The sequence below is a fragment of the Leptodactylus fuscus genome, chromosome 5, assembly GCF_031893055.1.
Source record: "Leptodactylus fuscus isolate aLepFus1 chromosome 5, aLepFus1.hap2, whole genome shotgun sequence".
In the NCBI taxonomy this organism is placed as follows: domain Eukaryota; kingdom Metazoa; phylum Chordata; class Amphibia; order Anura; family Leptodactylidae; genus Leptodactylus; species Leptodactylus fuscus.
The window spans coordinates 220,218,480-220,235,271 of NC_134269.1; the positions used below are offsets into that span (position 1 = coordinate 220,218,480).

At 53.7% G+C, this 16,792-nt stretch overlaps 2 protein-coding genes across 3 annotated transcripts in view; one reads left to right on the forward strand and one right to left on the reverse strand.

The window, feature by feature from the left end:
• Positions 1-855: 855 nt before the first annotated feature.
• On the forward strand, positions 856-6,437 carry SVOPL (SVOP like). The gene is made up of 11 exons (XM_075275470.1): positions 856-927; positions 1,023-1,147; positions 1,376-1,439; positions 1,720-1,845; positions 1,971-2,099; positions 2,311-2,384; positions 2,659-2,846; positions 5,716-5,827; positions 5,908-5,989; positions 6,147-6,236; positions 6,312-6,437. Exons 1-11 carry the CDS (start codon positions 856-858, stop codon positions 6,435-6,437), a joined length of 1,188 nt encoding a protein of 395 aa, XP_075131571.1.
• Positions 6,438-10,419: 3,982 nt separating this feature from the next.
• TRIM24 (tripartite motif containing 24) overlaps positions 10,420-16,792 on the reverse strand; it is a 47,145-nt gene continuing 40,772 nt past the window's right edge. Inside the window, exons 9-19 of one of the 2 annotated variants that reach the window (XM_075275466.1) lie at positions 13,973-14,250; positions 13,719-13,883; positions 13,393-13,566; positions 13,072-13,207; positions 12,919-12,985; positions 12,654-12,828; positions 12,242-12,558; positions 12,005-12,134; positions 11,841-11,915; positions 11,596-11,748; positions 10,420-11,258 (exon numbers count right to left, since the gene is read on the reverse strand). In XM_075275466.1, coding sequence (XP_075131567.1) covers positions 11,067-11,258; positions 11,596-11,748; positions 11,841-11,915; positions 12,005-12,134; positions 12,242-12,558; positions 12,654-12,828; positions 12,919-12,985; positions 13,072-13,207; positions 13,393-13,566; positions 13,719-13,883; positions 13,973-14,250 — 1,862 coding nt within the window. In that variant the 3' untranslated portion in view covers positions 10,420-11,066. The remainder of the gene's footprint in view (positions 11,259-11,595; positions 11,749-11,840; positions 11,916-12,004; positions 12,135-12,241; positions 12,559-12,653; positions 12,829-12,918; positions 12,986-13,071; positions 13,208-13,392; positions 13,567-13,718; positions 13,884-13,972; positions 14,251-16,792) is intronic. The other variant, XM_075275467.1, reaches the window with a different exon arrangement.

A 16,792-nucleotide genomic window follows, 5' to 3' on the forward strand; every position in this document is an offset into this window, starting at 1 on the left:
GAGCGCAGCTCTGGAGAATAATACAGGATAAGTAATGTAATGTATGTACACAGTGACTGCACCAGCAGAGTAGTGAGCGCAGCTCTGGAGTATAATACAGGATAAGTAATGTAATGTATGTACACAGTGACTGCACCAGCAGAATAGTGAGCGCAGCTCTGGAGTATAATACAGGATAAGTAATGTAATGTATGTACACAGTGACTGCACCAGCAGAATAGTGAGCGCAGCTCTGGAGTATAATACAGGATAAGTAATGTATGTACACAGTGACTGTACCAGCAGAATAGTGAGCGCAGCTCTGGAGTATAATACAGGATAAGTAATGTAATGTATGTACACAGTGACTGTATCAGCAGGATAGTGAGCGCAGCTCTGGAGTATAATACAGGATAAGTAATGTAATGTATGTACACAGTGACTGCACCAGCAGAATAGTGAGCGCAGCTCTGGAGAATAATACAGGATAAGTAATGTAATGTATGTACACAGTGACTGTACCAGCAGAGTAGTGAGCGCAGCTCTGGAGTATAATACAGGATAAGTAATGTAATGTATGTACACAGTGACTGCACCAGCAGAATAGTGAGTGCAGCTCTGGAGTATAATACAGGATAAGTAATGTAATGTATGTACACAGTGACTGTACCAGCAGAATAGTGAGCGCAGCTCTGGGGTATAATACAGGATAAGTAATGTAATGTATGTACACAGTGACTGTACCAGCAGAATAGTGAGCGCAGCTCTGGGGTATAATACAGGATAAGTAATGTAATGTATGTACACAGTGACTGTACCAGCAGAATAGTGAGCGCAGCTCTGGAGTATAATACTGGACGTGTTCCTGTTTTGCAGATGGTTTTCCTCGGATACATGGTGTTCAGTATCGCTCTTGGACTTCTTGCTGATAGATATGGTCGTCGTAAGGTTGGTGACATTTCCGTATTCTGGGTGTTTTCGGCTGGGGTCGGGGTTATCTGTGGGCTCGGTAGTAATGGGCTTGTGTCATTCTCTTCCTCCAGATGTTGGTCATCTCCTTCCTGTGGGGGGCGTACTTCTCTTTGCTCACCTCCTTCTCTCCCTCGTACGCCTGGTTTGTCTTCCTGCGCTGTATGGTCGGATGCGGGGTCTCTGGCCATTCTCAGGGGTCAGTGTCAGAGAAATGCACGTAAAGGCGAACTCCATCCATTCCTCCATGACTCCTCCCCTCTCCCTTTACGTGGAGAAGCCCCTCCCCTAAACAATATATTGTCCTATTAGGGGATAGGTGTGAGGCTCCACCCTCTCAGTGGTCATGTGATCACTAAGCTCCACCCACGCTTACATGGGCTACACTGGGAGATAAAACCTCTAAATTCTTATTATTATTTTTCAGCTTCATCATAAAAACAGAGTTTTTGCCAAAGAATTTCCGTGGTTACATGCTGCCGCTATCCCAGGTAAGAGCCCGCGGAGGGCCGGGCACGGGTGGCGTATAAGAGGTTAATCATACAATGCGTGTGACACCCCGGCAACCTCCATAACACATGGCAGAGATGGAGTTTTCCAATGCCTGGCTATATGCACTTAAAGGAGCACTCTGCACAGGGGCGGGGCTTGACACACAGCCCCTCCTCCAGACACGCCTCATTGTTATTAGTTCTCCCCGGAGTGCCCCTTTCCTTCTCGGTGATCTCCTCTAGTAATTCCTTCCATTCGTCCCCTGGTTTGTGTCTGCAGCTCTTCTGGCTGGCGGGGTCGTTACTTATCATCGGTCTGGGCTCCGTGGTCATTCCCACACTAGGCTGGCGCTGGCTCATACGTTTCGCTTCCATCCCCGGCATCATCCTCATCCTCGTCTTCAAAGTAAGCGATTGCCTTGTTACATTGTTATTTTTGGGATTATTTTCACACGTTTGGGGCAGTTCCCTGTTCTGCCCTCCGGGGGGCGACGTGATCCTCTGTCACACGATTCGCCGTTTTTCCCGCAGTTCGTCCCCGAGTCGGCCAGGTTTAACGTTTCTGTGGGCAAAAAACAAGAAGCGATGGAGACGTTGGGAAAAATCGCCAAAATCAATCGATCCAAGATGCCGGAGGGGACAATCCACGAACCGGTGGCGGTAAGTCCTGGTACTCCAATCACACCCAGAGCTGCAGGCGATCTCCTGCTTAGTCTCCTCCAGCAGGGGGCAGCAGTGAGATATTATAATCCAGCACTGTAAGTGCAGCTCTAAATGTGACTGGAGCATTAAGGAACACAATGAGGAGGAGGCGGAGCAGAGACACTGACTATATACTCTATATACTCTGTATACTCTTCTTCTTCCCCAGGAGAAAAATGGAAGTTTTCTTGATCTTCTGGACCCGAAATATTTGCGGACGTCGTTGCAGATTTGGGTGATCTGGTAATCTCAGGTTGCAATGACATAATCCTGTAAGCAGGGGGCGCTTTACAAGTTGTGCAGAGTGTAGGGAGCGCACGCTCAGGATGTCGAGGCTCCCTGACCACACAGCGCCATCTATGAGTAATGTGGCTACCTATGGTACTCCCCCGAGTTTGGCTGAGCTGTGACCGAGCTGCACTACTACAGACAGCCACATGGTCACTAGGGGCGCTCTCTGTACCAGGGTTCACACCTCGCAGCCGTGCCTTACATTGACCGTTTTTCCTCTGTTCAGGTTGGGAATCGCCTTTGCGTACTACGGGGTGATCCTGGCGAGCTCGGAGCTGCTGGAGAAGGATCTGCTGTGCGGGACGGGTCAGAGAACAGGAGGGGACGAGGAGATGAACAACCCCTGCTACTGCCACATGCTCAGCCCCTCCGACTACCAGACCATGATCATCAGCACGGTGGGAGAGATCGCCTGTGAGGAACTACTGCTGCGAGAAGCGGAACCTCGGGGGCGGGAGAGTCTGTGGGGGTAGAAGTCATCGAACCACTAGGGGGAGCTCAAAGCACATACATGTACAGTACAGAGGAGTTCTATAGAAGTTGTCTGCTGTGAGCTCCCCCTAGTGGGTGTATAGGAGCCGTATACCCCCGTGTGCTGTGAGCTCCCCCTAGTGGGTGTATAGGAGCCGTATACCCCCGTGTGCTGTGAGCTCCCCCTAGTGTGTGTATAGTAGCCGTATACCCCTGTGAGCTCCCCCTAGTGGGTGTATAGGAGCCGTATACCCCTGTGAGCTCCCCCTAGTGGGTGTATAGGAGCCGTATACCCCTGTGAGCTCCCCCTAGTGGGTGTATAGGAGCCGTATACCCCTGTGAGCTCCCCCTAGTGGGTGTATAGGAGCCGTATACCCCTGTGAGCTCCCCCTAGTGGGTGTATAGGAGCCGTATACCCCTGTGTGCTTTGAGCTCCCCCTAATGGTGACTGCAGGTAGAATATTATAATGTATGAGTATAGGAGCCGTATACCCCTGTGCCATGAGCTCCCCCTAGTGGGTGTATAGGAGCCGTATACCCCTGTCTGCTGTGAGCTCCCCCTAGTGGTGATTGCAGGCAGATAGAATGTTATCATGTATGTGTATAGGAGCCGTATACCCCTGTGAGCTCCCCCTGGTGGATGTATAGGAGCCGTACACCCCTGTGAGCTCCCCCTGGTGGGTGTATAGGTGCTGTACACCCCTGTGAGCTCCCCCTAGTGGATGTATAGGAGCCGTACACCCCTGTGAGCTCCCCCTAGTGGGTGTATAGGTGCTGTACACCCCTGTGAGCTCCCCCTAGTGGATGTATAGGAGCCGTACACCCCTGTGAGCTCCCCCTAGTGGATGTATAGGTGCCGTACACCCCTGTGAGCTCCCCCTAGTGGGTGTATAGGAGCCGTACACCCCTGTGAGCTCCCCCTAGTGGGTGTATAGGTGCCGTACACCCCTGTGAGCTCCCCCTAGTGGATGTATAGGAGCCGTATACCCCTGTGAGCTCCCCCTAGTGGGTGTATAGGTGCCGTACACCCCTGTGAGCTCCCCCTAGTGGGTGTATAGGTGCCGTACACCCCTGTGAGCTCCTCCTAGTGGGTGTATAGGTGCTGTACACCCCTGTGAGCTCCCCCTAGTGGATGTACAGTATAGGTGCTGTATACCCCTGTGAGCTCCCCCTAGTGGATGTATAGGTGCCGTACACCCCTGTGAGCTCCCCCTAGTGGGTGTATAGGTGCCGTACACCCCTGTGAGCTCCCCCTAGTGGATGTATAGGAGCCGTACACCCCTGTGAGCTCCCCCTAGTGGGTGTATAGGTGCCGTACACCCCTGTGAGCTCCCCCTGGTGGGTGTATAGGTGCCGTACACCCCTGTGAGCTGCCCCTAGTGGATGTATAGGTGCTGTATACCCCTGTGCGCTCCTCCTAGTGGATGTATAGGTGCTGTATACCCCTGTGAGCTCCCCCTGGTGGGTGTATAGGTGCTGTACACCCCTGTGAGCTCCCCCTAGTGGATGTACAGTATAGGTGCTGTATACCCCTGTGAGCTCCCCCTAGTGGTGACTGCAGGCAGATAGAATGTTATAATGTATGTGTATAGGTGCTGTATACCCCTGTGAGCTCCCCCTAGTGGATGTATAGGTGCTGTATACCCCTGTGAGCTCCCCCTGGTGGGTGTATAGGTGCTGTACACCCCTGTGAGCTCCCCCTAGTGGATGTACAGTATAGGTGCTGTATACCCCTGTGAGCTCCCCCTGGTGGGTGTATAGGTGCTGTACACCCCTGTGAGCTCCTCCTAGTGGATGTATAGGTGCTGTACACCCCTGTGAGCTCCCCCTAGTGGATGTATAGGTGCTGTATACCCCTGTGAGCTCCCCCTAGTGGATGTACAGTATAGGTGCTGTATACCCCTGTGAGCTCTCCCTAGTAGATGTACAGTATAGGTGCTGTATACCCCTGTGAGCTCCCCCTAGTGGATGTACAGTATAGGTGCTGTATACCCCTGTGAGCTCTCCCTAGTGGTGACTGCAGGCAGATAGAATGTTATAATGTATGTGTATAGGTGCTGTATACCCCTGTGAGCTCCCCCTAGTGGATGTATAGGTGCTGTACACCCCTGTGAGCTCCCCCTAGTGGGTGTATAGGTGCCGTACACCCCTGTGAGCTCCCCCTAGTGGATGTATAGGTGCTGTACACCCCTGTGAGCTCCTCCTAGTGGATGTATAGGTGCTGTACACCCCTGTGAGCTCCCCCTAGTGGATGTATAGGTGCTGTACACCCCTGTGAGCTCCCCCTAGTGGATGTATAGGTGCTGTACACCCCTGTGAGCTCCTCCTAGTGGATGTATAGGTGCTGTACACCCCTGTGAGCTCCCCCTAGTGGATGTATAGGTGCTGTATACCCCTGTGAGCTCCCCCTAGTGGATGTACAGTATAGGTGCTGTATACCCCTGTGAGCTCTCCCTAGTAGATGTACAGTATAGGTGCTGTATACCCCTGTGAGCTCCCCCTAGTGGATGTATAGGTGCTGTACACCCCTGTGAGCTCCCCCTAGTGGATGTATAGGTGCTGTACACCCCTGTGAGCTCCCCCTAGTGGGTGTATAGGTGCTGTATACCCCTGTGAGCTCCCCCTAGTGGGTGTATAGGTGCTGTATACCCCTGTGAGCTCCCCCTAGTGGGTGTATAGGTGCTGTACACCCCTGTGAGCTCCCCCTAGTGGATGTATAGGTGCTGTATACCCCTGTGAGCTCCCCCTAGTGGTGACTGCAGGTATCTGAGCTCTCTGTAGATCCCGGTCAGTGATCGCTTCTTTTCTTTAGTAAATCCGTTTAACCTTTTGGCCATTAATCTGATTGGTCGCCGCTGGACTCTCGGCATCACCATGACGACCACCGCGATCTTCTTCTTGCTGCTGAACATCTGCATGTCCCGGTAAGAGGGGGCCGATCTGTTTGGGGGTCGCTCTGCCGGATCCTCGGTCACAGATGTGATTTGTCTTCTCTCGTCCTCAGGGCCGGCGTCATCGCCATTTTTTTCTGCCTTCGAGCTTTGGTGTCGGCGAACTTCAACACCATCTACATCTACACGGCGGAGGTAGCGAAGATGGAGGGGGATGGGTAACCATGACATGACCTCCTGACCCCAGCCCGCTATTGAGGGGCGCACATCAGTCACGGAGTATTTTCTAATTCCAGGGGGCGGCTCAGGGTCACGTGACTGCGATTCATTACGTTCTGATTTCTCTCCGCAGGTTTATCCCACCGTGATGAGAGCGATCGGGATGGGGACGGCCGGCTCTCTGTGCCGCATAGGAGCAATGGCCGCCCCGTTCATAGCACAAGTAAGGCCCAGTAGAAACTGTATATAAGTGCTCAGAGGAGGGACACAAGTTATATATACCTATATACCCTCACAGGTCCTGCTCAGCCACTCCATTATCGGGGGTCTCTGCCTCTTCGCCTCCGTCTGTTTTGTCTGTGCCCTTTCTGCCTTCACTCTGCCCATAGAGACCAAGGGGCGAGCGCTGCAGGTAAGAAAGTAGTGGGGGGTGCAGGGGGTGTCTGCTGGTGGTCAGAGATCCAATAACTGTATAATCTGTATGTAGTGAGCGCCTCCTAGTGGTGACTGTATAATCTGTATGTAGTGAGCTCCCCCTAGTGGTGACTGTATAATCTGTATGTAGTGTGCTCCCCCTAGTGGTGACTGTATAATCTGTATGTAGTGAGCTCCTCCTAGTGGTGACTGTATAATCTGTATGTAGTGAGCTCCCTCTAGTGGTGACTGTATAATCTGTATGTAGCGAGCTCCCCCTTGTGGTGACTGTATAATCTGTATGTAGCGAGCTCCTCCTAGTGGTGACTGTATAATCTGTATGTAGCGAGCTCCTCCTAGTGGTGACTGTATAATCTGTATGTAGCGAGCTCCTCCTAGTGGTGACTGTATAATCTGTATGTAGCGAGCTCCTCCTAGTGGTGACTGTATAATCTGTATGTAGCGAGCTCCTCCTAGTGGTGACTGTATAATCTGTATGTAGCGAGCTCCTCCTAGTGGTGACTGTATAATCTGTATGTAGCGAGCTCCTCCTAGTGGTGACTGTATAATCTGTATGTAGCGAGCTCCTCCAAGTGGTGACTGTATAATCTGTATGTAGCGAGCGCCTCCTAGTGGTGACTGTATAATCTGTATGTAGCGAGCTCCCCCTAGTGGTGACTGTATAATCTGTATGTAGCGAGCTCCCCCTAGTGGTGACTGTATAATCTGTAGTGAGCTCCCCCTAGTGGTGACTGTATAATCTGTATGTAGTGAGCTCCTCCTAGTGGTGACTGTATAATCTGTATGTAGTGAGCTCCTCCTAGTGGTGACTGTATAATCTGTATGTAGTGAGCTCCCTCTAGTGGTGACTATATAATCTGTATGTAGTGAGCTCCTCCTAGTGGTGACTGTATAATCTGTATGTAGTGAGCTCCCCCTAGTGGTGACTGTATAATCTGTAGTGAGCTCCCCCTAGTGGTGACTGTATAATCTGTATGTAGTGAGCTCCTCCTAGTGGTGACTGTATAATCTGTATGTAGTGAGCTCCTCCTAGTGGTGACTGTATAATCTGTATGTAGTGAGCTCCCCCTAGTGGTGACTGTATAATCTGTATGTAGTGAGCTCCTCCTAGTGGTGACTGTATAATCTGTATGTAGTGAGCTCCCTCTAGTGGTGACTGTATAATCTGTATGTAGTGAGCTCCTCCTAGTGGTGACTGTATAATCTGTATGTACTGAGCTCCTCCTAGTGGTGACTGTATATTCTGTATGTAGTGGCTCCCCCTAGTGGTGACTGTATAATCTGTATGTAGTGAGCTCCCTCTAGTGGTGACTGTATAATCTGTATGTAGTGAGCTCCTCCTAGTGGTGACTGTATAATCTGTATGTAGTGAGCTCCCCCTAGTGGTGACTGTATAATCTGTATGTAGTGAGCTCCTCCTAGTGGTGACTGTATAATCTGTATGTAGTGAGCTCCCTCTAGTGGTGACTGTATAATCTGTATGTAGTGAGCTCCTCCTAGTGGTGACTGTATAATCTGTATGTACTGAGCTCCTCCTAGTGGTGACTGTATATTCTGTATGTAGTGGCTCCCCCTAGTGGTGACTGTATAATCTGTATGTAGTGAGCTCCCTCTAGTGGTGACTGTATAATCTGTATGTAGTGAGCTCCTCCTAGTGGTGACTGTATAATCTGTATGTAGTGAGCTCCCCCTAGTGGTGACTGTATAATCTGTATGTAGTGAGCTCCTCCTAGTGGTGACTGTATAATCTGTATGTAGTGAGCTCCCTCTAGTGGTGACTGTATATACTGTATGTAGTGAGCTCCCCCTAGTGGTGACTGTATAATCTGTATGTAGTGAGCTCCCCCTAGTGGTGACTGTATAATCTGTATGTAGTGAGCTCCTCCTAGTGGTGACTGTATAATCTGTATGTACTGAGCTCCCCCTAGTGGTGACTGTATAATCTGTACGTAGTGAGCTCCCCCTAGTGGTGACTGTATAATCTGTACGTAGTGAGCTCCCCCTAGTGGTGACTGTATAATCTGTACGTAGTGAGCTCCCCCTAGTGGTGACTGTATAATCTGTACGTAGTGAGCTCCCCCTAGTGGTGACTGTATAATCTGTACGTAGTGAGCTCCCCCTAGTGGTGACTGTATAATCTGTACGTAGTGAGCTCCCCCTAGTGGTGACTGTATAATCTGTACGTAGTGAGCTCCCCCTAGTGGTGACTGTATAATCTGTACGTAGTGAGCTCCCCCTAGTGGTGACTGTATAATCTGTACGTAGTGAGCTCCCCCTAGTGGTGACTGTATAATCTGTACGTAGTGAGCTCCCCCTAGTGGTGACTGTATAATCTGTACGTAGTGAGCTCCCCCTAGTGGTGACTGTATAATATATATGTGGAGAGCTCCCCCTAGTGGTGACTGTATAATCTGTACGTGGAGAGCTCCCCCTAGTGGTGACACAGAATTGAATTGTTTTATATAATCTGATTATATTAAAGGGAACTTGTAAAAATTTGGGACCATAAACCCCGTTCCATTAGGTGCTGTGGGTGGTTACTGTTCCAATCTCTGCATTATAAAACCTATCACCTATGGCTGAGTGTCCCCTCTGGTGCTCCCCCCGGCCCCTGCGCTGCTCCTCAGTTGTATACCCTGGCTTCAGTGCAGGTCCCAAATCACCCTGACAGGTTCCCTTTAAAGGGATTGTCCCACACACTCAGCTCATTCAGGATCCTGAGAGGCAGCTACTGGCCACACCACATATCTGACCGAGCATGCATGTCCACCTGGCTCTCCATATACACAGTAGGTGGCGCTATTCTCACAGTGTTCCTGGAAAACCCTTCTGTTACAATTAAGGGGCTGGCTTTAGGGTATACATAATATTCCTCATGGGAACAATCCCTTTAAGAGAAGTGTGGGATTTGGCGCTGTGGATCAGGAACACCAACCCCACCCCATAGGTGTATAAGTAACGACCCCACTCACGGCTCTCGCTGAGGTTTTGCTATAAGCCCCGTATTACTTTCGGATCTTCTGACCCCGCACTTGTCCCGTTTCTGTTCCCTCTGCAGCAAGTGAAGTGACGGCAGCGTAGAAGAGAAGACTTTATTACAGGAGGAGCAGAAGTTAGTGCACCCTTGGCGGTCACACAGAAGACGCAACCAACAAGGAAAATAAAGCTCAGATTCTAATCCAAAAACATCTCTCATTTGTAATAAAACAAATCGCCCCTCAGAGCAAAACGTAACGCAACGCGGAGGACGAGGGGCCCAGTACATAAATATATGTGAGGCAGCGGCCGGAGCTGTAGGAGTTAATCTGCCCCTGCCTCTTATGGATGGTTTATCCCACCCCCGGGGCACATGGGGGGGGGGGGGGACCATTTATACTCTACATGGGCAAATAGAAGGTGCTAAAGAGAAAATAATAATATGGGGGGGGGGGGGGGGGAAGGGTTACAGTGATGACCAGAGATCTGCTAACAGCAGAGATAAGCGGCCGCCACACATCCAGTGCCGCTTATCTCACTGCACCTGCGGGGGGTAATACTGACACTGGCTCTACCTTACTGCAAGCTACAGGCAGGGGGCGCTCTCTGGGGCATACAAGCACCAATCATAGGGAGGGAAGGCAAAGTGCGGGACACCCTCCACATGCTCCAGTCACATCCAGAGCTGTAATCCTAATGATCCCTGTTCATGCCAATGGTTCGGTGTCAGCAGTACCTTAGATTACAGGCCAATGTGTGACTGCAGCTTTAGCTGTGACTGGAGTATACTGCAGACGCTACATACGACAAGTCGCTCGCTTTCTGGAAAGTTCTGTCTACGGCCTGACATTACAGTGATAGCGAGTGTGCACACCCTGCCGAGGATCGGGGGCTCACACATAAGACCCTGAGAAGGTGGGGGAGCCAACAGACACCCCAAGTCTACAAAATACAACCCCACAAGGTGTCCCTCCAATAAAAGGCAAAGAAACGCGCAGTGTGAACGGGTGATAAATTAACTCTTGTTATAACAGAAAACTCTTTACCTTGTTCTCATCGAACGTCAGAAAGAAAAGAAACTTCAGAGCGGAAGACGAAGGTGAGAACGGCGACAAACAGAAAATACAGGCGGAGCCCGAAAGTCAGGAACACAGCGCGAATCCTCTCCTGTATGTAAGCTGCAGAGCTGCGCTCACTATTCTGCTGGTGCAGGCACTGGTGAGCGCAGCTCTGGAGTATAATACAGGCTGTCACATTCTTACCATACATGACATGTATATACCATTCATCAGACCCTTGTACGTTACGTTCAGTGTCACATGACCCACCTGCCGGTTCCCTGACCTTTGCTCCCCCTGTACATAGAGAACAGAATCTATAACATGGAGTGTCCAGTCGACAGTTCACATTAGACTGCTCCGAGCGTCTCCGACCATCCGGGGGCGTCTTGCGGGCCGACATGTCGGGTGAATGTGGAGCAGCTGCAGAGGGGGTGGGGTTTAGGAAGGAGGCGGAGCGTCCACGTTGCGTCCTTCATGTTGGCGCCTGGCTGGGTTACGAGTCGCAGGCTCGCAGCCATTTCCAAAAATAGTTTTATTGAACAGCTAACATCTTATGTACACGGCGGCGCTACAAACTAAGTTCATTTGAAAAATATGCGCTCGTCCCCTTTGAAGCGTTTTTTCCGCGGCGTGACAAAGTCGTCCGTCTCTTCTTCGCCGACGCTAAACTCGTAAGTTAATTTGGGGAATTTCTTGTCTTGGTAAATGTTCGCAAGCAGTTCCTCAAAGTAGGACTCCAGGCGGGTGCCGGCCGTGGCCACTTCCGAATCGGGCTGTGGGAGGAAGCATGAGAAGGGTTAACGGAGCGGCGGCCAAGACCCCGCTCACAACAGCAGATAGTCCGGTCGGATTGGGGGGTGGGGTATGAAGTTTAGGGGTCTGATCTGAGGGCTGAGTCTAATTGGGAATTTGGTCCGAAACCGATTTAAGAGTCGGGGGCCTGATGTGCGGTGAGGGGGGGGGGGGGGTCTCTGATAAGATCAGGGCTATATTAAGACCAGGAAAATCCTTGTTATGGACATGTAACCAGCAGGGGGCACTGGAGTGAAGCCTCTCCTCTATCAGGTGCAGCTTTGGATGTGACTGGAGGAGCGTAAGCCGTTTCCTCACCTCATTGAACTCAGCGCAGTTCCTAAATATCAGCCGGACGTCGCTTACGAATTCCTCGGGCTGCGAGTAGTGCGGCGAGCCGTTCAGCTGGAGTTTTCGCTTGATGTGCGATAAATCCATCGGCTTCTTTATGATTCTGTAATAATCAGGCACCTGAAAAAGCAAGACCCCCCCCCCGTGTCATCTATGGCTCCATGTTATCAGCCGTCACCGCGCCCCCATGACAGCGACCTGACGGCACTTACCGTAAGTGGGACGGGGTCCTGGAAGGGCAGGCTCATCTCGTGGCAGAAGAGGTACAGGAGGATGCGCTCACACTTCTGCAGGTACAATATACGGGGGAGGGGTATTACTATGCGACTCCAGGGTCACCAGACTAATGGGGAGGGGGGAGGCTACCGACACTTACTCTCTGGTCCATGGGCGCCATGATGGTGACGCCTCCGAGCTTCCTCTTCTCGGCCAGGGCCGGGTCGTCACAGTCGTATTCCACTTCTGGTTTGGAAAGATCCCGGCAGAAGGTGCAGAACCACTCGCCGCTGCGAGAGAACAAGATGGAGTCAGGATGTGATCTAGACTTATACACTGCGACAAAACCTCAGCTAGAAGTCTGCTAGTATGACGAGGGTGACGGCCGCCTCCTGACCTGGGGAAGTTCATCAGTGTAGGCACATGGCAGGAGAGATGGAACACTTTGGGACACTTCTCGCAGCAGAGCAGCTCGCCCCCGTTCTGACACACCGCGCACCAGTCTTCGTTGGGGTCGTCTTCTTTTCCGCCGCTCTCAGTCACATGGTTCTGAGACATCCAATCACTGGAGGCAGACAGTGACCCCTCCTGTACGACGTGGCGGTCACCGGTACTGTCCGGCGTGTCCCGCCGCGCCCCAGTGTCAGATTTGGAGGTGCGGTTGCCGTTTCTGTCCAGCATCATGGGGGTGAGAATGTTCCCTGAGTAGTTGGGCTGGAAGGAAAGATGGCAGCAGTCAGTGGCGTCATAGACAGGGGTGAACAGTGCACAACTACAACTCCCAGCATGCATTGGCTCCCGCCTCTTACATTGTGGGGGCGCTGTTGTGGGCGCCGGTTGCCTTGTTTGACCACCACCACCGGATAATCGAGGGTCTCGCTGTCCACGTTGTTCTCAGACTTGATTTTGATGGGCTCCAGTCTGACGATCGGTACTTTGTGTGTGGAGTCGGCGCCCCCACTTCGCTTGCTGGAAGACCCGATACTACAGAACAGACCACAAAACACAGTGTTACATTCTGCTCCTGAAACACTCTGTGCTGCAGGGCACTAGATCCAGACATCATGCAATCACCTTTCACGACTGCCCACACTGGATGCACTAGACGTACGGATCGGAGGATGAACGGCAGCCATGGACCCTGGACAGGACAAGAGTCGGTCATTATGCAGGAGGACCAATAGGAGGGGCGCATTACAATCACATGAGCGGGGTTATTATATGTACCTAGTGGAGACGGGACAGACGAGTTGGGGGACTGGACGGTGCGGTGGTGGGACGCCATTCGCTGCTGGTGGTGACTCTCCATAGCAAGGTCTTTACGGAACAATTTGTCCATGATGAGGTGATCGGTGCTATCAATCTGTAAGAGAAGGCAGGCAGTGAGCGCAGCTCTGAAGGCCTCTATAGACTGCAGCTCCCTGGTACAACTGCACCCCCAATAGGGGCGGCATGGAGGATGGACATGAGAGGAGGTGACATGACAAGTAGCAGCATCGCACCTATGGTGGGGGATAATGGGAGTGGTGGTCCCCGGACTGCACTTACATCAGGCAGCGGAGGGAGGTTGAAGGAATTTGCTGCTGAAGATACCAACTCCATAACGGGGGAGGACAGGCCCTTCCCATCCCCTCCGGCCACACTGCTGATGGTTGGGCTGGACGGGGTGGAGTTGCCGCTGGCCGCAGGGTTGGACAAGTTCTGGTTCCCGGTGACCTGCCACTAAAGAGGAGACGCTGACCATTAGGGTGCAGTCCGTGCAGAGACGCCGCCCAGGGGGACTCCGATTATTTTGGCTCCTCACTCACTTTCACTACCTCCTCCTGATTGTTATACTACACTAGATGTGGTCATGGAAGGGGCGCTCATCTCACCTGCTTCTGCGTCATGTAGGGCGCCCTCACTAGGTTGGGAGGGGCAGCTCTCCTGGGAATGCCATGCATATGAAGCTCGGGTGCAGGGTAGCGCAGAGGCTGCTGGGGCATGACCAGGCCATTGGCTCTCGGATTTATATTCTGGACAGTCACAAATCGCTGCCCCTGAGGGAGGAAACCGAAGATTTGGGGCAAGTTCAGACTAGTCCAACTATAAACACACACACAGGACAATGGCAGTCATCGAGCGATACCTGAGCACCAACTGGTGGCTGATGGGGCCCGGGCCCCTGGACTCTGGGGTTATTCACCACCATGGGTTGTGGGGGTACGTTGGCATTCGCCCTTCGCTGTTGTCCCTGCTGCCGCTGAGCGAGGAGCTGCTGGTGCATGTGCTGGAGGCGGAGCTGCGCCAGGTTGATCTGGGAGGGGAATTTGGAGAGCTGGTGGCCGGGTGGTGTCCCCTGAGAAGTGTGGACGTCCACAGGAGGCGTCTGCTGAGCTGGGTCTGCCTCCTCGATGACCAGAGAACCTGCAAGAGACATGGACGTCAGCAAAGGCCCCCCCAAAACACAGGGCAGAGCCCGAGCCCCAGCACACACACCCTACACCCCCCTACACACAGGGCAGAGCCCGAGCCCCAGCACACACACCCTACACCCCCCTACACACAGGGCAGAGCCCCAGCACACACACTCTACACCCCCTTACACACAGGGCAGAGGCCAAGCCACAGCACACACACTCTACACCCCCCTACACACAGGGCAGAGCCCCAGCACACACACTCTACACCCCCCTACACACAGGGCAGAGGCCAAGCCCCAGCACACACACACCCCCCTACACACAGGTCAGAGCCCCAGCACACACACACTACACCCCCCTACACACAGGGCAGAGGCCCAGCACACACACTCTACACCCCCCTACACACAGGGCAGAGGCCAAGCCACAGCACACACACTCTGCACCCCCCTACACACAGGGCAGAGGCCCAGCACACACACTCTACACCCCCCTACACACAGGGCAGAGGCCCAGCACACACACTCTACACCCCCCTACACACAGGGCAGAGCCCCAGCACACACACTCTACCCCCCCCCCCTACACACAGGGCAGAGCCCCAGCACACACACACTACCCCCCCCTACACACAGGGCAGAGCCCCAGCACACACACTCTACACCCCCCTACACACAGGGCCGAGCCCCAGCACACACACTCTACACCCCCCTACACACAGGGCAGAGCCCCAGCACACACACTCTACACCCCCCTACACACAGGGCCGAGCCCCAGCACACACACTCTACACCCCCCTACACACAGGGCAGAGCCCCAGCACACACACTCTACACCCCCCTACACACAGGGCAGAGGCCCAGCACACACACTCTACACCCCCCTACACACAGGGCAGAGGCCAAGCCACAGCACACACACTCTACACCCCCCTACACACAGAGCAGAGGCCGAGCCCCAGCACACACACTCTGCACCCCCCTACACACAGGGCAGAGGCCCAGCACACACACTCTACCCCCCCCACACACAGGGCAGAGCCCCAGCACACACACTCTACACCCCCCTACACACAGGGCAGAGCCCCAGCACACACACTCTACACCCCCCTACACACAGGGCAGAGCCCCAGCACACACACTCTACACCCCCCTACACACAGGGCAGAGGCCCAGCACACACACTCTACACCCCCCTACACACAGGGCAGAGGCCAAGCCACAGCACACACACTCTACACCCCCCTACACACAGAGCAGAGGCCGAGCCCCAGCACACACACTCTGCACCCCCCTACACACAGGGCAGAGCCCGAGCCCCAGCACACACACTCTACACCCCCCTACACACAGGGCAGAGCCCCAGCACACACACTCTACACCCCCCTACACACAGGGCAGAGGCCCAGCACACACACTCTACACCCCCCTACACACAGGGCAGAGGCCCAGCACACACACTCTACACCCCCCTACACACAGGGCAGAGGCCCAGCACACACACTCTACACCCCCCTACACACAGGGCAGAGCCCCAGCACACACACTCTACACCCCCCTACACACAGGGCAGAGGCCCAGCACACACACTCTACACCCCCCTACACACAGGGCAGAGGCCAAGCCACAGCACACACACTCTACACCCCCCTACACACAGGGCCGAGCCCCAGCACACACACTCTACACCCCCCTACACACAGGGCAGAGGCCCAGCACACACACTCTACACCCCCCTACACACAGGGCAGAGCCCCAGCACACACACTCTACACCCCCCTACACACAGGGCAGAGCCCGAGCCCCAGCACACACACTCTACACCCCCCTACACACAGAGCAGAGGCCGAGCCCCAGCACACACACTCTACACCCCCCTACACACAGGGCAGAGCCCCAGCACACACACTCTACACCCCCCTACACACAGGGCAGAGGCCAAGCCCCAGCACACACACTGTACACCCCCCTACACACAGAGCAGAGGCCAAGCCACAGCACACACACTCTACACCCCCCTACACACAGGGCAGAGGCCGAGCCCCAGCACACACACTCTGCACCCCCTACACACAGGGCAGAGCCCCAGCACACACACTCTACACCCCCCTACACACAGGGCAGAGCCCCAGCACACACACTCTACACCCCCCTACACACAGGGCAGAGCCCCAGCACACACACTCTACACCCCCCTACACACAGGGCAGAGCCCGAGCCCCAGCACACACACTCTACACCCCCCAAAACACAGGGCAGAGGCCGAGCACACACACTCTACACCCCCCTACACACAGGGCAGAGCCCCAGCACACACACTCTACACCCCCCTACACACAGGGCAGAGGCCCAGCACACACACTCTACACCCCCCTACACACAGGGCAGAACCCGAGCCCCAGCACACACACTCTACACCCCCCAAAACACAGGACAGAGCCGAGCCCCAGCACACACACTCTACACCCCCCAAAACACAGGACAGAGGCCGAGCCCCAGCACACACACTCTACACCCCCCAAAACACAGGACAGAGGCCGAGCCCCA